Genomic DNA, 16509 nt, shown 5'->3' on the forward strand with positions numbered 1-16509 from the left:
AACTTCTTTACAGACAATTTCGTTTGGTTTACTTTAAAGAAAAAAATTGTAGCATTCTCACAATATGAGAATTATGTTTAATTCCCGTAATTAACGCTGTTAGTTGAGGCCTACGTGTTTGTCGGGTTCATTCTGTAGACCATGTCACAAAGATGAAAATGCTCATCGTATTCATTTGTGTTCATCATCTTTATAAAAATCACAAATGTACGTTGGGCCGACATAGATTTACTTTAGCGCCCTCATGATCATCAATTTATTTCCGCTTGTATTATAAAAGGAATACTGCTTTATCACGATGGCCTATTCCTCAAACCACTTCCTTCGACAGCTATCTATTTTTTTGTTCTGTGGCCTTGACAAACAAAATATAGAAAGACCTGGTATAAAAAAACCATTGAATTAACATGGAAGTAGTCTTAAATTGGAGGGATACTTTTTAACTTACTGTATTAAAACGATCGTTTCAAATCTCTGCGCGTCATTTAATCTGCCATAGAGATATTATTACGATAGTTCATGCACTTACGTTGTGTATCATGATATCTAAACATTATATATGGAGGCCTTTACCAGCCTATTACAACGCTTGAAACGTATCGAGCTTGAAGTCTATTCTAAATAAACATATTATTGCCCAAATTTGTTTTGATAAATAAACCCGTATCTATAGTAAAAGTCATGGTTGAAAGGCATAAAGGACCCTTGAACGTTTATTTATATACTTTGTAAATACTTTGTTCTCTCCGATACAATATAAAAACTATTTATCTGGTACTTAGATAATGGTATATGTTGATCCCATTTTGTTTCGGTTGACTTGATTGAACGGGGTCCTCACGCACACACAAAGGCATTTTAAATTAGGCTGATAAATCGTAAGATCAAAGTGACACACACATTTTTAATGCCCGCCTACATAATCATCTTGGTACAGTTTTCCACCACGCGTGCGTTATTGTCAATTAAAAGAAAATCCATTACCATCGTCAACATTTTCATAATTAATTGTAACCACTATTTTCATCATTGCCCCAATAATCATGGTATCGTATTGTTGTTGGCATATTTGTTATAAAAAACGTAGGTTCATATTTTCATATTGTCAAATTCTCAAAGTCCCACAATAATAATCTGGGTTTCAATGTCATCATCATAATATCAATCTCTTTCTCTTCTTCGTTATCATAATGATTCAAGCATTACCATCATCATCAACGTTTTTACCAAATTGTCAAAGTTTTTAGATCGTATTTATTCTTGTTTCTTTTTACTGGGCAGCCGCTTCAGTCAAAGACTGTTCTCCCAGAGGGTACAGTTATGATCAGTGGCTGTGTGTGACATTGCCTGTTTGTGTACACCGGGGTAACCCCCTACCATTGTTATTATCAACCATTGTATTAAACAATTACAACATAACAAACAATGTTCTTCATTCCGCGCATCATCATCGGTGTCTGTTATCGCCTTAAGCTCTGTCTACACTAACAAAAGTGACAAAAAAAAGTGTGCTGTGTCCATATTTTGACATGATGATGTCATATCACTACCATATTTAAGCATATTGCTACCATATATGGGCACATAACACTGGTTTGATAGTGTAGACAGAGCTTTATACCATTCTAACCATCATAACGTCATCATAATTATATTGTTATGAACATTGATATATTACATATCATAATTATTGATCTTCGTTACACAGTATCAACATTTCACAAGTTATCGATTAGTCGTTTGATCGACAATTTTTTCCAAGAAGTGGACAATCGATATAACTCGACAATCGATAAATATACTCTAATATTATTATTGTTGTTATAGCAATCGATATTTGTTGTACTGTAAAATAATAAATAAATCTGTGTGCTTACTGTACAGTGAAATATTAATATTATATTTTGTCAATTTGTTTTTTCCGTAGATGAGTACGTAGGCAAGCCTAGCCCGGATAAGACAAGCGCAATTAATGTCACCAAGGAACAACAAATGAGAAAGGAATATTACCGTAACCCACTAGGGATCTCAAACCGATAGTAGGCCTACGACATTTCAGAAACAGCCTACATCTTCGATGTGAAAAAATAAAACCAACAAATGGTCTTTTGCAGAATGACACCCGCGACAGACACCCATTCAGGTGTGAGTTTCGGGACAGAGGGTAGGGGACGTTTTTCTTTTAGGGAAGAGAGGATACAGATCCAAGACTGCTAGTTGCAAAACAGGTTCAGTAAACCACACTACTTGTTATGTCTACTGCTGGGTTAGTATCCTGGCAATACAGTATATACTCATGGAGAAATACTTATTTAAGTGAGTGTCTTTACGGTATGTGGCCGATGAATGAGTAAAATATGAATATACTAGTTTGACACAAAAAAAACTAATAATAGCCTATATTCATATTTATAGACTAAAATCAATTTCCTGCTTTATTAAACCCCAAACCAAAGTTTAAAAAAACGAATAATTATTTCAAAACATTTCCAAATAAGGCGCCCTCTTTTGAAAATTTTGTCTCAATATAAATGAAGCATAAACATAATATGAAAAGATATCTTTTAGATAACGCTAATTTTGAACTATATTTAAGTCAAGGACTTATACCCTAAAATAACATTGTCGCGTCTTGGGGCCTAGACAATTGTTAAGCTAAAACGGTTTGGTCGCTTGCCAAGTCCAAAAAGTATAGTGCACCTGCCCAGACGACGTTTACAATCGGACAACCTGTTGTATACACGGGTACAAATGAAGTGTGCAATATTGAATAACATTGATGTAAATTATTTGATGTGTATATTTCAGACAGAATCAATAACTTGACTGAACTTTGGTATTGTTTATCGATCGTTCACTAGTACTACCCTGGGAAGTTTTAACCAGAAGGTGTTCCAGGGATGTACAAAATCAACACATAATGCCTACACATAGATTACAACTTACCAGTGACATGGATCACAATGCGGTAAATCTCATATTTGCATATTGGATACCCTATTTGGGCACAAACCTACACCTATTTTAAAGCTCCAGTATAATTAATTCAATACAGAAAAGACATTGTAACACGTTCTGTAAAGGCCAATGCTCAGCCCTACTATGCCTAATTTCCCTTCCCCAGCCTAAAATTCCCATCATTAGTTACCCATTATCATAAATAAATACACAATCTTATCAGTTTTCGAGAGTGTAGGCCCACCAATCGAGTCCTTATTATATGTGCATTATTCATATCGATCGAGATTTCATTAGGCCTACGTTATAGCAATATGTGGTACAGTCTCTCGGTCCATGGCACATGGGCCCAACGACCTGAATACTATACTTAATATCAATAAATAGTAAATTACTGATTGTGTAATATTATATAGATTAAAATATGTATCGTTATACATATGATCATTTATTATGATATTTATTGCTTTATAAGCATAATATTATTGTTTATTTTATTTTACCAGGTATTAAAAGTAAGATTATCTATTTAGGTGGAAAAAGCAAAACTATTCTATTATATATGGACTGGATGTATGTATGTCACCAACCTCAACATTTTCAAAAAAACACAAGGTTGCAAAGATAACAATAAGGTAGTGTGCCTACACATAGGCATTATAATACAAAAAACATTTTAAACGTTATTGTTCGAATCATTAAATCAAGGGCATTTTAGGCCTACGATAATAATCATTTTATGACACATCATTTTTTTAAAGTTTCAGGCAGTCTTATTTGTTCACATTAATAACAATTGGTTTTGTTACTTCATGAAGCTCTGTCAACTAGTCAAACTAGCTTGACCAAATAGGTGTAATGTACCCAAATATGGTAGTTATATGCCTAAATATGGTAGTGATATGACATCATCATGTCCATATATGGCCACATCACATTTTCATAGTGTAGACAGAGCTTTAGTCATCGATTTGATCGTCATCAACACCATCATACCACCACTGCCATCATCATTGTCATGTTATAGTCATGTCTATCATTATAATAGCGTCGGTATCATAATCATTATCATTATCATAGTCATCAGTACAGTATCTCAATCATCATCATACCACTGTCATCATCATTGTCATAATCAATATTGTCATGCCTATCATTATAATACCGTCGGTATCATAATCATAATCATTATCATAGTCATCAGTATCTAAAATATCATCATACAACTGTCATCATCATTGTCATAATCAATATCATAGTCATGCCTATCATTACAATACTATCGGTATGATAATCATAATGATAGACATCAGTATCTCAATCATCATCATACCACTGCCATCAACATTGTTATAATCAACATTATTGTCATGCCTATCATTATAATACCGCCGGTATCATAATCATAATCATTATCATGAGTAATCAGTTTCTTAAACATCATCATACCATTGCCATAATCATTGTCATCATCAATATTATAGTCATGCCCATCATTATAATAGCGCCGGTATCATAATCATCATCATTATCAATATCATAGACATAAATCTCTCAAACATCATCATACCACTGCCATCATCATTGTCATCAATATGCCTATCAATATAATACTATCATAATCATTATCAAGTCATCAGTATCTCAATCACCATCATACCATACCGCTCATTCCTTTCATTAGCATAATACTGTATAGTTATCCATCTATATATTTAACATAAAACTAATCAGTGTTACAATGTCATCGTCATCGTCATTGTCGTCGTCACCGTCGTCGTCGCTGTTGTCATCGGCGCCGTCGTCATCACCACCACACACCAGCACCAGCATCACTATCATCAAACCATCCGATTGCGGCTGTACTGTATCTTCACATTATGTCAATAGGCCTATGTGTCTAGTATCATAAGCAAGTTATGTAATACAAAGTGTCAAATAAACAGGTATCACCAAGAAAATCTAAAAACAGGACACTGAGCTCACCAGTATAGGAACCCGTAACAGTCTTTTGATCTTATGTCTGGCTGCGACAAATACCAAATACCAACAGTAGGCCTACTGTATATGTACATATCCTCAGCGGCGCGAAGTGTCTATTAAGGGCCGTGGAACTGATCTTGTCGCAGCCATAGATAGATAAACCCTTTGATCTCCGGAGCTCAGTGAACACTGTATCACAGAAATTACATATACTATTCAAATTATAGATAGACCTACAGTATCGAGAGTCGGGGATTGAAACCACTCTCTTCATCTTGTATTACTAGTTTTCATAACCATCATTCAACAGCCTATCTAGTGTAAATCAGATATACATGCATTAGTATTGAACATTTTTCTTATTGAGGAAAGCAACAACTAAATCTGATTACTATAAACAATAGCAATGTCATTCGCTTCTATGATTTATAGTTATTATTCGCCTATAAGGCCTATAGGTTAATTTAAATATTTGTTTTTTTTACAACTATGTACAATTATGTAATTGCACCTGTTATATTATATAATACCAATAATAATAATAGTATGCTCCCCAACAGAAATAAGACTAAAATGAACAACCACAAGCCACTCTCTCTCAGAACATGCCATTTCCGGGAGCTTCTAGCATTATAGCATTGTAATTATTAAGGTTATATAATCTACTTGACTAACGCTTCATTTGTTTATACTTTCAGATTTCTCCACGGTAATTACATAGTGTAAACAAGTATCAGACTTAAATTTTCTGAGAACAAGATAATGTAGGCATACTATTATTGCGATTTCGATTAAGCGGCCCCTCAACGCGCACATCTCCTGTCAACCATCCGCTACTTGTCTAATTGGTCAAAATTTCAACCAATCAGATAACATAGGTCCCTAGATTCCGCTTAACTCATTGCGATCTAATTCAGACTACACCTCCAAATGAGCCTGTACAAGAGAACTTTGAGCCAGGACCCATTTGGATGTTCGAGGTTCGAGTCACTCGTAACTCAACTATCTTCTACGATTCTACCATTCGTATTACCAGTTATTAAACCGATATGTCGTCTAAAGCGGTAGCGGTAGCGATGAACAACGGTTCGATGTACCAATCGGCTGATAAAACCACTATGCAGCGCCATGGTCATTGCTTTTTGTACCTGGTTGGGCTTTTTGTATGTTTTGCAACTGTTTGGTATGTTGTCAAACTGAAAACCGAAGTTTCGATAATGAAGACTCAGTTGACAGATCACACCCGTCAGATTGACGAACTCCGCCGAATGATGTTACAGGAGAGACCGTACGGGATGCCCGATAGAAATACGGTAAGTTCGACAAAACTATATACCCCGGTGGTATAGATAGTACGAAAATTAAACGTAGGCCGTCCGATTTCAAATCTTCTTGGTTAAGTGTTACCAAACACGTTCGAATAAAATATATTTCTACAGTTTGAATATTTAAGCTTTCATTTCTAATCATGATTAGACAACAAAAATAAACCGAGATTAAAAAAATGTTTACAATGATTGTGTAAAATGCCTACAATAAAGAACAAAGTGCTTGTTGTTGTTTTTACGATGTGCTGTAGTACCCTTTCGCTCGGATCAATGCCCGGTTGATAACCCTTCGTTCACCGCCTATCGAAATAGATTTGAACTTGAAACACTAAAAAGACTATATTAATCGGAGAAATAACTTCATATTTCCTTTTTAAATTTCATTTCAGCAATTTCTTTAACGTCACACTTTCATTGTATCCATTTTAATCGAATGTAAAATGTTTAAAAAAACCAACATTATTCAACTGGCTAAAAATAATCATAACATAACATAAAAACTCATAAAATAAAAAAACACTAAAAAGACTAATCGAAGAAATAACTTCATATTTGCCATTTTCTTTTTTAATTTCACTTCAGCAATTACTTTAACGTCACATTTTCATTGTATTCATTTTATTCGAGTGTGAAAAAAACCATTACTTATAACTGGCTAAAAATAATCATAGCATAAATCACATGTAACTCATAGAATAAAAAAACACTAACAAGACTCTATTAATCGGAGAAATAACTTCATATATTCCATTTTTTTTATTTCACTTCAGCAATTACGTTACATTCTTATTTTATTCGAGTGTGAAAAAAACATTACTCATAACTGGCTAAAAATAATCATAGCATAAATCACGTAATGTAACTCATAAAATACAATAAAAAGTTTACGCGGAACAATAGTTTATTTATTATACTTTACTACAAGGTTGGCCTATCAGCTTGGGGTCTATTTATAAAATAAAGATTGGTACAAAACGATCGAAATGAAAAATAAAATGAACATTATTAACAATTTTAAATACAAAAATTTAGTTCGACCATAGTTTTACCGTGCATTAACAATGTTAAAGACATAGAGTAAAACTTGATTAAACATTAATTATAATTTATCATTTTAATATCTTAATTGTAAATATACCAAAAATGCAAACTAAATTTGTCTATATACTAAATATTATTCTTTCCTAGTTGAGAATAAATAAATGTTACTTAGGCCTATTAAAAAAAAGTATTTTTTTAATTTGGCTAGTTACAGTATTTTTTTTTTATCCAAAAACGAATATTTTAAACTCTTCTGATAATCAGTTTTCAATGCTTGTTTACATTTTTTGGTAAATGAAGTTAGTTTAATTAGGAATTCAGTTATCTATATTTGTCCATCGAGAGATGGGTCACTCAAAATAAATTACTACTTATTACTATTATTATTAGAAAATACTAATTACTAATCAGATTGAAAACACGGAATCTGTTACCGGTCCTTTTATTTATTTTATTAACCATATTTACAGAGGATCACCAATGCAGGTCTTCATTCAAAAAATAACTGATATTAAGATGCTATTATAATATCTCATTAGAATTTACTTTAATTATTGACTTTTAATGCCTACAGTAGGGTAAAATGATTTATTTTATCGATAAACTTAAAACAAAACTTAAAACACCCCCACAACTTATTTTGTTAATTAACTATATTTGGAGAGGATCACCCCTGCAAGTCTTCATTTAAAAAGAACTGATATTAAGATTTTATTATAATATTTCATTAGAATTTACTTTTTTGACTTTTAATGTCTAACGTGAAATGATTTATTTTATCGATAAACTTGAACTTAAAACATCTAGTTGCAATTAAAACTTATTAAGCAAGAAGTGTTAAGATGTGTCTACACTATCAAACTTTATGTGACAAAAATGTGACGTGCCCATATATGGACCCAATGACGTCATATCACTACCATTTTGGACACATCACAGTTTTTGTCAAACTAGTTTGATAGTGTAGACAGAGCTTTAAAGTTATAATCGTGTCATTAAAATGAAGTAGAACAACTAACACATTTTTATTAACCAATCTTTTAAAAAATCAAGCAATTTCTAAACCTGCAAAGGACAGCTTGAATTGAATTTATTTATATATATATATATTAATTTATAATAATCAATAATAATTGGAAATAAGTTTACTTTTTTGTCGACTTAATGGGTTATCCAGGTATTCTTTTTATACATTGTATATTTTAACTTTTATGTATGAATATCGAATAAAATCAATCAATCAATCAATCAATCAATCAATTAAAACTATACCAATGATAAAAACTAAATGTATAATTAAACATAGGAAGATGAAATAATATTTTGTAATTTAGACAACAGTACAAAAATAAAGTATGATATAATATAAAGTATACTTTAGTTTAGACTACCTAATATATACGTAAGGCCTGCGTGTATAATCAAATTAATATTAGGTAGGCCTATCGGTAGTATATTCGTTTGCGAGTGTTTTACGCTGTGTATACCAACACTATAGTGTTTAGGGTCATTCCAGGAACACTAATTCAGCGTAACCCATAATGTACCGTACAGTACTACATTATTGTGTTGCGGTTATTATAAGAATTACAAATGAATCGACCACACGATGGTGCATGTTGATGTTCAAACTGTAAATAATTTAAAAACAGATAATATCAAACTAATATATAATAAATAATGTAATAAATCAGTTTATAAATAGAGGTTTTTAAAATAGTATACAATACAAGTGGTAGTAAAGGGATACCAATCACTTATGTTTGTGAAAATCTCTTTGTTCATGGGACCAACGGCTTAACGCCTCATCAAGACAGTATTACCCTCATGCGACGTTACTTGGTACCAAAGACAACAACATTAAAACTTGCTTGCTACTTTTTTCTGAATTAAATTTAATTTTATATAAAACATGGTAATAGTCAGATCTAGGAAAAGACAAGAATCGTTCGTAGAAAATAACGCTGCTCATGTAACATTACTTGTGAAAATCTTTTTTTGTCATTATTTAACCTAGTTCGCCTTCATTTCCCCCTATTTTTTGCGCGTGGGAGGAATTCCAGATAATGTTCCAATTGTACGCAAGTTCAGAATTCGTTTTAAAGTACGGAATTACGTACACGGAGAATAAACGTAGCCTACTATGGACATAGCACCCATTATGGAATGCAAAGATGTGGCGACCGAAATGTCTACAACGTGACCGAAATGTATGGCGTGTAAACTTTAAAACTGTAAACTTGATTTGAATAGCTTCATAACCATTCTGAAACATTTTTAAAAAGATATAAAAACCAAAACGGTTCAAATGTTTTTCACACCTGTTCCGGCACGGTTCCGAATCGAACATCAATTTTTCGTTTTCACGACGCTCCACGCGGCTACTATGCGCCTATCGATATGCGCGTAGTCGCATGAAAACGAAACATTGACGTACGTCGTTCGATTGGATTTTTCAGTGCCGGAACGTACAGGTGTGAAAGACCCTTTAAGAAAAGATAAGAATCGTACAAAATGAAAACAAAACAAAAACGAATAGTTTTCAGGAAATCTTTTTCGACGAGTTGTATAAACATCTTATTTTTCCAATTATTGTGACTTCATTTAAAAAAAAAATTTTGGCGAGTGCTGCTTTTACTAAGTTTGATTCCTATAAACCAGTTGTAAGGACAAGTTGTCAAATTAATGCTATCACCGAAAAAACATGTATTTGAATCTATCAATCAGTTTGAATGATAGGTATATATGGAGACAAAGGTCTATACTTACATTGTACTATGATGTTCTTTTCTATCAGTATTGTGTAAGTTGCATTGCTTGATATCAAAACAAAGTCAAAATGACTCAATATTTACATAGATTAGAAATATTATCTCAATTATCTGACATATTTACTTTTCCCCCCATTATTTATGCTTGCAATTTTGACAAAACAAATACATTTTAAATTTTAAAAGGCATTTAAGGTATTTAGACATATTCAATTCCACCCAAATAAATGTAATCTTGATTTTTAAAAAGTATAAACTAATTTTAGGAGGGTTTTGAAAATCAACATTGCATCAAAAATGAAAAAAGGTTTTATTTATACAAATATAACCAATATAAACTTCAATACTGTTTTGTTTGCCCATTTACTACTGTACACTGAAACCAGATGACATTTTTCCCATTAAAATACATACATCAAAACATTTTCGTACATTTTCTTTTTATTTTGAGTCAAACAGTATACCATGCTACATTTACGAGCAAGCAATGGTTGGGTTGAATGAATTGAACATTTGGTAAACAAAACAAATGACATTCATTTTCAAGTTGCCAATTATTGTTGTGTTTTACTGTGACATTAAAATTAAGAAAATTAATTAAGGCGAAGTGAAGCGCAGCGTATTGTCGGAAACGCATGCGTGATATTCATTATATTTTCCACGTAATACGAGAATGTGCGACATTAATTCAGAGAAATATTTGAATTGCTATAGTAGCTGCGCTTCACTTCGCTTTAAAAAATGATAGTTAATACCGAATTTGGAAGCGAAAACTGTTTCTTTCGAAATGTAGATCCAACCAACAAGCAATTGATAAAATATACCGTACATCTTCTAATTGTAACCCTGAGTTATTATTCTTTGATTGTTTTTTTAGGGTGCGTTACTATTAGAAGGGGGTTTACTATTAGAGTAGTAGGTTACTATTGCTAATCTTAAATTAAGCACCTGAAAATAGTAACCCACCCCCAACTTTTCCGGTCAGCAACTCATAGCAAAATAATAAAAACAATAAAAAATAAAAAAACAGTACGAAAAACAAATTTGGTTGAACTCTAACTTTATATTATAAACTCAAAAACACTCAATCCTTCCCCACTCCCGAGATCAACATGCATTATCTCCTTATTTTCAAAATATGGCTGCATCATAAGTTTTTGTGACTTTAGTAGTGGGTTATTATTATAGATTGACTTATATGATTGGTTACTATTAGAAGGGGGTTACTATTAGAAGGGGGTTACTATTAGAAGGGGATTACTATTAGAAGGGGATTACTATTAGAAGGGGGTTACTATTAGAAGGGGGTTACTATTAGAATGGGGTTACTATTAGAAGGGGATTACTATTAGAAGGGGATTTCTATTAGAAGGGGGGTTACTATTAAAAGGGGATTACTATTAGAAGGGGGGTTACTATTAGAAGGGGGTTACTATTAGAAGGGGGTTACTATTAGAAGGGGGTTACTATTAGAAGGGGATTACTATTAGAAGGGGGGTTAATATTAGAGTGTGGGTTACTATTAGAAGGGGGGTTACTATTAGAAGGGGTTACTATTAGAAGGGGGTTAATATTAGAGTGTGGGTTACTATTAGAAAGGGGTTACTATTAGAAGGGGATTACTATTAGAAGGGGGTTACTATTAGAAGGGGATTACTATTAGAAGGGGGGTTACTATTAGAAGGGGTTACTATTAGAAGGGGGTTACTATTAGAAGGGGGTTACTATTAGAAGGGGATTACTATTAGAAGGGGGGTTAATATTAGAGTGTGGGTTACTATTAGAAGGGGGTTACTATTAGAAGGGGGTTACTATTAGAAGGGGGGTTACTATTAGAAGGGGGTTAATATTAGAGTGTGGGTTACTATTAGAAGATAGCCTACAGTACACAAATAACAAATGTATGTACTGTAATTGCTCTAAACGGAACTACAATTTACCCAAATTGTTTACATCGTTAAATTTATATTACAGTATATATTGTAATTTAACCTTTTATAAATTCTACCTTAAAATATAGTTAACGATTACAATGTAACAAGGAGCTAGCTAACATTGGAATTGGAATTCCCCATTTAAACACAGGCAAATATAAAAAAAATAAATAAAACAAATAGTTAAAACTTTAATAACTTTCGATTGATACAAATGACAGTTATTTCTTCACCTTAATTGTCGCAAGGGTCTACTTTGTTTGTCATTACATGTCTGGGAGGAAATCCGGGTAAGGTTCTAATTTGATATTAAGAATATCCTGGATTTATATAGCACCTAATGTTGTGAAACCTCTAAGCGCTGAAAATAATTACCCCGGTCATTTTTGCATCAAACACGTTTGGAAACTCCCATAATGAGAAATTTCTGATGTATGTTTTTATATATTGGACCAAATAAAGAATAATAACAATGCAGCTAGTAATCAGCGCAAAGTTGTGTCTTGATCTAACCGGGTACCCATTAGATCAAGGACGATCAAACTTTATTACAGAACTCCTTTTAAAGTAAGTAGGCCTTAATACACGGAGAAACGCACTATGAGCATATCATCCATTATAGAATGCCAAGATGTGGCGACCGAAATGTCTACAACGTGACCGAAATGTATGTTGTGTAAACTTTAAAACTGTAAACTTGATTTTAATAGCTTTTAAATTAGCGTAAAAAATTAAAAAAATCAAGAATATAAAACAAATTCCAAAAGACATGTTAAATATTATTAAAATTGACAGCCGATGATACGATTTACACACAAAGTTATTACAAAATAATCTGGTATTAATATTTATTTACACTAAATATTATTTTTATATTATATTGTTGTTATTGAATTTAAAATCAGAGATTTAAAAAATATTATGAGGTTGATTTGACCCACTTAAACAAAATTGTTTAACAATGTTTTTGTTGAATGGCATTTCAATTCAAAATAATGGATTAAAACGAATAAATAGTCGACAAGAAGATTTAAAGCTTCATTTTGTCTTTCTTATTAAATGAAATAATTTTTTTCCGTGGAAGTGAATAGGCCTACCATCAAAAATACAAAATGGCCTCAACGTTTATTTTGGAGGAAAATATAACTTTAAATAATTGATAGACCAAGATGTTACAATACAACCATCTGTTTGGTTTGTAATCTATGCCTATCAGTAGAAACCTCTCAGACAAATTAGTCACTGTACAAATGAAGAAATAAAGTTAACTTCTCAATCGAGATCTCCAAACGTCGTAATAACTGACCACTGCCGATGTCAGAAACGGAGTTGCGCCCTCTTTTTTCTTTTACTGATAACCCGTGTTTTGATGACATCATACAGAAATAGTATCCATATTAATATTATGTTCATTATCTACAACATACAGAAAACGTATGTACTGTATGACCACAAACTTAGAAAGAAAAAATAAATGCACAGTAATAATAATATCAAATTAGATTACTAATTATTAGATGCTAATAAAGTTATTTTTTTTACAGGACAACCAAGATCTCAATAACTTGGAGGAAGAAACATCGAACGAAATAGTTGAAGTGAGCATTGAGGTGGGGTTAGATGCTGAACAAGAACCAGACGACATCGAAGGAACACATTTAACCTTTAAGGCTTTCGGCGGTACGGAAGATGATTCAGAGGAGGAGGAAGGCCCGTTTGCACAAATATTACACAAGATCAAACGTAATGTGGTTGATGAGGAGGAACCGACAGAAAGCCCAGGTAAAAAGAAAAACAGGGAGGGCAGGCGAAAATCAAAAGATGAAAAGAAGAAACGAAATAATAACGGTGAAGGTGAATTCTAATCGTTCGTTGCTTTAATTTGTCGTGCCAGCTTATTAACTTCGCTATTTACACACTTTTTTTCTATCAAGTCCTATGAATACCACGCACTACGTTTTGCCATTAACACCGCCAGTTTACATTCCCATATTCCATAAACATTTTTTTCAAAATCATTTTAAGCTTTGTCAAATTTTATTTTAAAAGTACTATTCGTTTGCTTTGCATGATGTTTATTTTGCCATTTTCTAAATACTGACATTAATGCCGACGCTAGTGTCGAAATATTAAATTACTGGTACTGGTACTGGTTCAAATAACCGTCTCACAGAGACATCTGGTAGCCATTGACTTGAAGTTGGCATTTGGATGTGTTACTTTTAAATGTAAGCCTACAGGTATGAGAGTGACTACTACCAAATTACACAGTCACAAAACAACTTATAAAACAGTTCATATTATTATAAATTAATTCAGGTCTTTAATTTCAGATGCCAACTATCTATCTAATTATCTATTTATAATCGTAAATTGAAGTTTAATTTTCATTTTCAATTAAACATTTACTAAATCCCAAATGTTTTCGATAAAAGTACGAAATTCGTTTTTTACATAAACGGCTATAACTTGCGTAGGCCTATAAATCTACTGGAACTGACTGTATTACAATAAAAAAAAAAACATGAAATATAAATTAGGGAAGATGAATAAACTCTTCCAAGACCCAGTTGATCCTTTTCAAGTTATTGCCACTTCTCGTCTATTTTAATTTATGTACAGCGCATTGAGAGCTTTCTTTTAATGCGCTATATAAGAATGAACTGTTATCATTATACTTGGAAAAACCACGTTTGATTGTAATATATTCAATTGCGAGAAACTTACCAATATTTTTTTACAAAAAACTACCGTACAAGATGCGTATATGCCCAATTAACAGATACTTAATTCTCATTAATAATAATGAATAAAGAATATTTATTCGGGATAAAACAAAGTTGCTAATAATGTGACTTTTTAAATTTGTATAGTAAATCAAACAAACTGTTTATTGAGAGTATCGAAAGCTAATTCTAACGGAAATAATTTTCCAATAAATAAATATATATACAAAATCAATAATCAAAATAAAAACATTCATAAAATACGCACATGCTGGTTTTTCCAAATCTTAAAAAAAAATAATAACAACAAAGTACAATAATAATACTAAAAATCCCAAGAATAGTGGTTTTTACGATTTTGTTTTTAAATAAAATAATATAAACAATTTTAAAAATACATAACATAATTTTTTATTGGATGGTGTTTTTAAATAAAATAATACCAAAAATAGTAATAACAATAACAAAAAAACCGGTAAAATTCACAGGCTCCTTATCTGGTTGAGATAATTATCTATATACGAAAGAATTACACGTAAAACGGATATAATTTACTTATATTTAGATTTTAAGCTATTTTCGACGCAAAATACACAATTCTTACGTCATTACGGGTGGGTGTTCTTTTCAACCGGAAATTATTATAAATACTGTATATTAATATAATAAGCAGTAGACTAATATAGGCCTATATGATTTGGTACAGTTTAATAAAAAAAAAAGTGTGATCTCCTGTTTGGTTATTGTCATGACGAGTTGTGTAATACAATCCCCATAAGAACAAAACTATTCCCATTGCTCGATGACTATACATTCAGTTAACATCTTACCGACATCATTGTTACTGGCTACCTATGTAGCCCCATTACTCGATGACTATACATACAGTTAACATCTTATCAACATCATTGTTACTGGCTAACTATGTACAGATGCGTGCCTAACCTGTTCGTATGTACTTTATTTTACCGGCAGCAACTGGGATAGGCTATTTCCCAGTTGTAATCAAGTTTTAAAAAAATAATGTTTTTACTTCACTTCACAAAAAGACAAAATATATTCCAAAAAAAACCCACTGACTTCCAGTCAATTTGGCTATTTATTTGCATTAAATTAGTTTTTTAGGTAACACTTTTTTTGTTATCCAAATTTTGTGAATAAAAATTATGTGACATTAAACAAATTATTTGTTTCAGTGGAACAATATATTTTTAACAGCAAAATTTTCATTTTCCGCTGTATCGTATTAAGTTTGCAACACACAATTCAAAATATTGAACTTTCTCACTGACTTGAACTAATAGAGTGAATAATTACTTACAACAACCGATTCCGTATTATACGTCAACAAATGCATTATTTACCTCTTGACATGCAGACATACTAGGACGCAAGCGTAAACGAAAGTAATTCTCTATCCAATCACGACGAAGTCTTGCATTGCGCTTGTAGGCCTACTTCATGTCCTTGTGTTGCGTCACAAGTGTTAACACCTCTTCATGCCTTATATTCTGACTCCAATTTAATATAATTGTGTCTTTAAAGCGTGGTTCCCACTAGCGACGCAACGCAAGGACGTAACGCAACGCAAGTGAATTGACCAATCACAAGCGATGGCTTATTCGCTTGTGATTGCTATCTGTCTATAACTTCGCTTGTCATTGGTTAAAACGCTTGCGTTGCGTTTACGTCCTTGCGTTACGTTCTAGTGGTAACCAAGCTTTAGTTTTTATACTACTGTATAGATATTGGCTAATATTACTAATAC

The 16509-nt window shown here is 32.2% G+C and overlaps 2 protein-coding genes across 5 annotated transcripts in view; one reads left to right on the forward strand and one right to left on the reverse strand.

Annotated features, from left to right (window-relative positions):
* LOC140050030 (conserved oligomeric Golgi complex subunit 3-like) overlaps window positions 1-16509 on the reverse strand; it is a 37410-nt gene that overhangs the window by 18998 nt on the left and 1903 nt on the right. The gene's annotated exons all lie outside the window — the stretch shown is intronic.
* LOC140050031 (uncharacterized) overlaps window positions 1-16509 on the forward strand; it is a 30371-nt gene that overhangs the window by 2418 nt on the left and 11444 nt on the right. The window contains exons 4-7 of one of the 4 annotated variants that reach the window (XM_072095036.1): window positions 1928-2145; window positions 3465-3593; window positions 5640-6254; window positions 13560-13869. In XM_072095036.1, coding sequence (XP_071951137.1) covers window positions 5991-6254; window positions 13560-13869 — 574 coding nt within the window. In that variant the 5' untranslated portion in view covers window positions 1928-2145; window positions 3465-3593; window positions 5640-5990. Of the gene's footprint in view, window positions 1-1927; window positions 2146-2295; window positions 3594-5639; window positions 6255-13559; window positions 13870-16509 lie in introns of those variants that run through there. The other 3 variants (XM_072095034.1, XM_072095035.1, XM_072095033.1) reach the window with 3 other exon arrangements.

This window comes from Antedon mediterranea, chromosome 5, assembly GCF_964355755.1.
Source record: "Antedon mediterranea chromosome 5, ecAntMedi1.1, whole genome shotgun sequence".
In the NCBI taxonomy this organism is placed as follows: Eukaryota; Metazoa; Echinodermata; class Crinoidea; order Comatulida; family Antedonidae; genus Antedon; species Antedon mediterranea.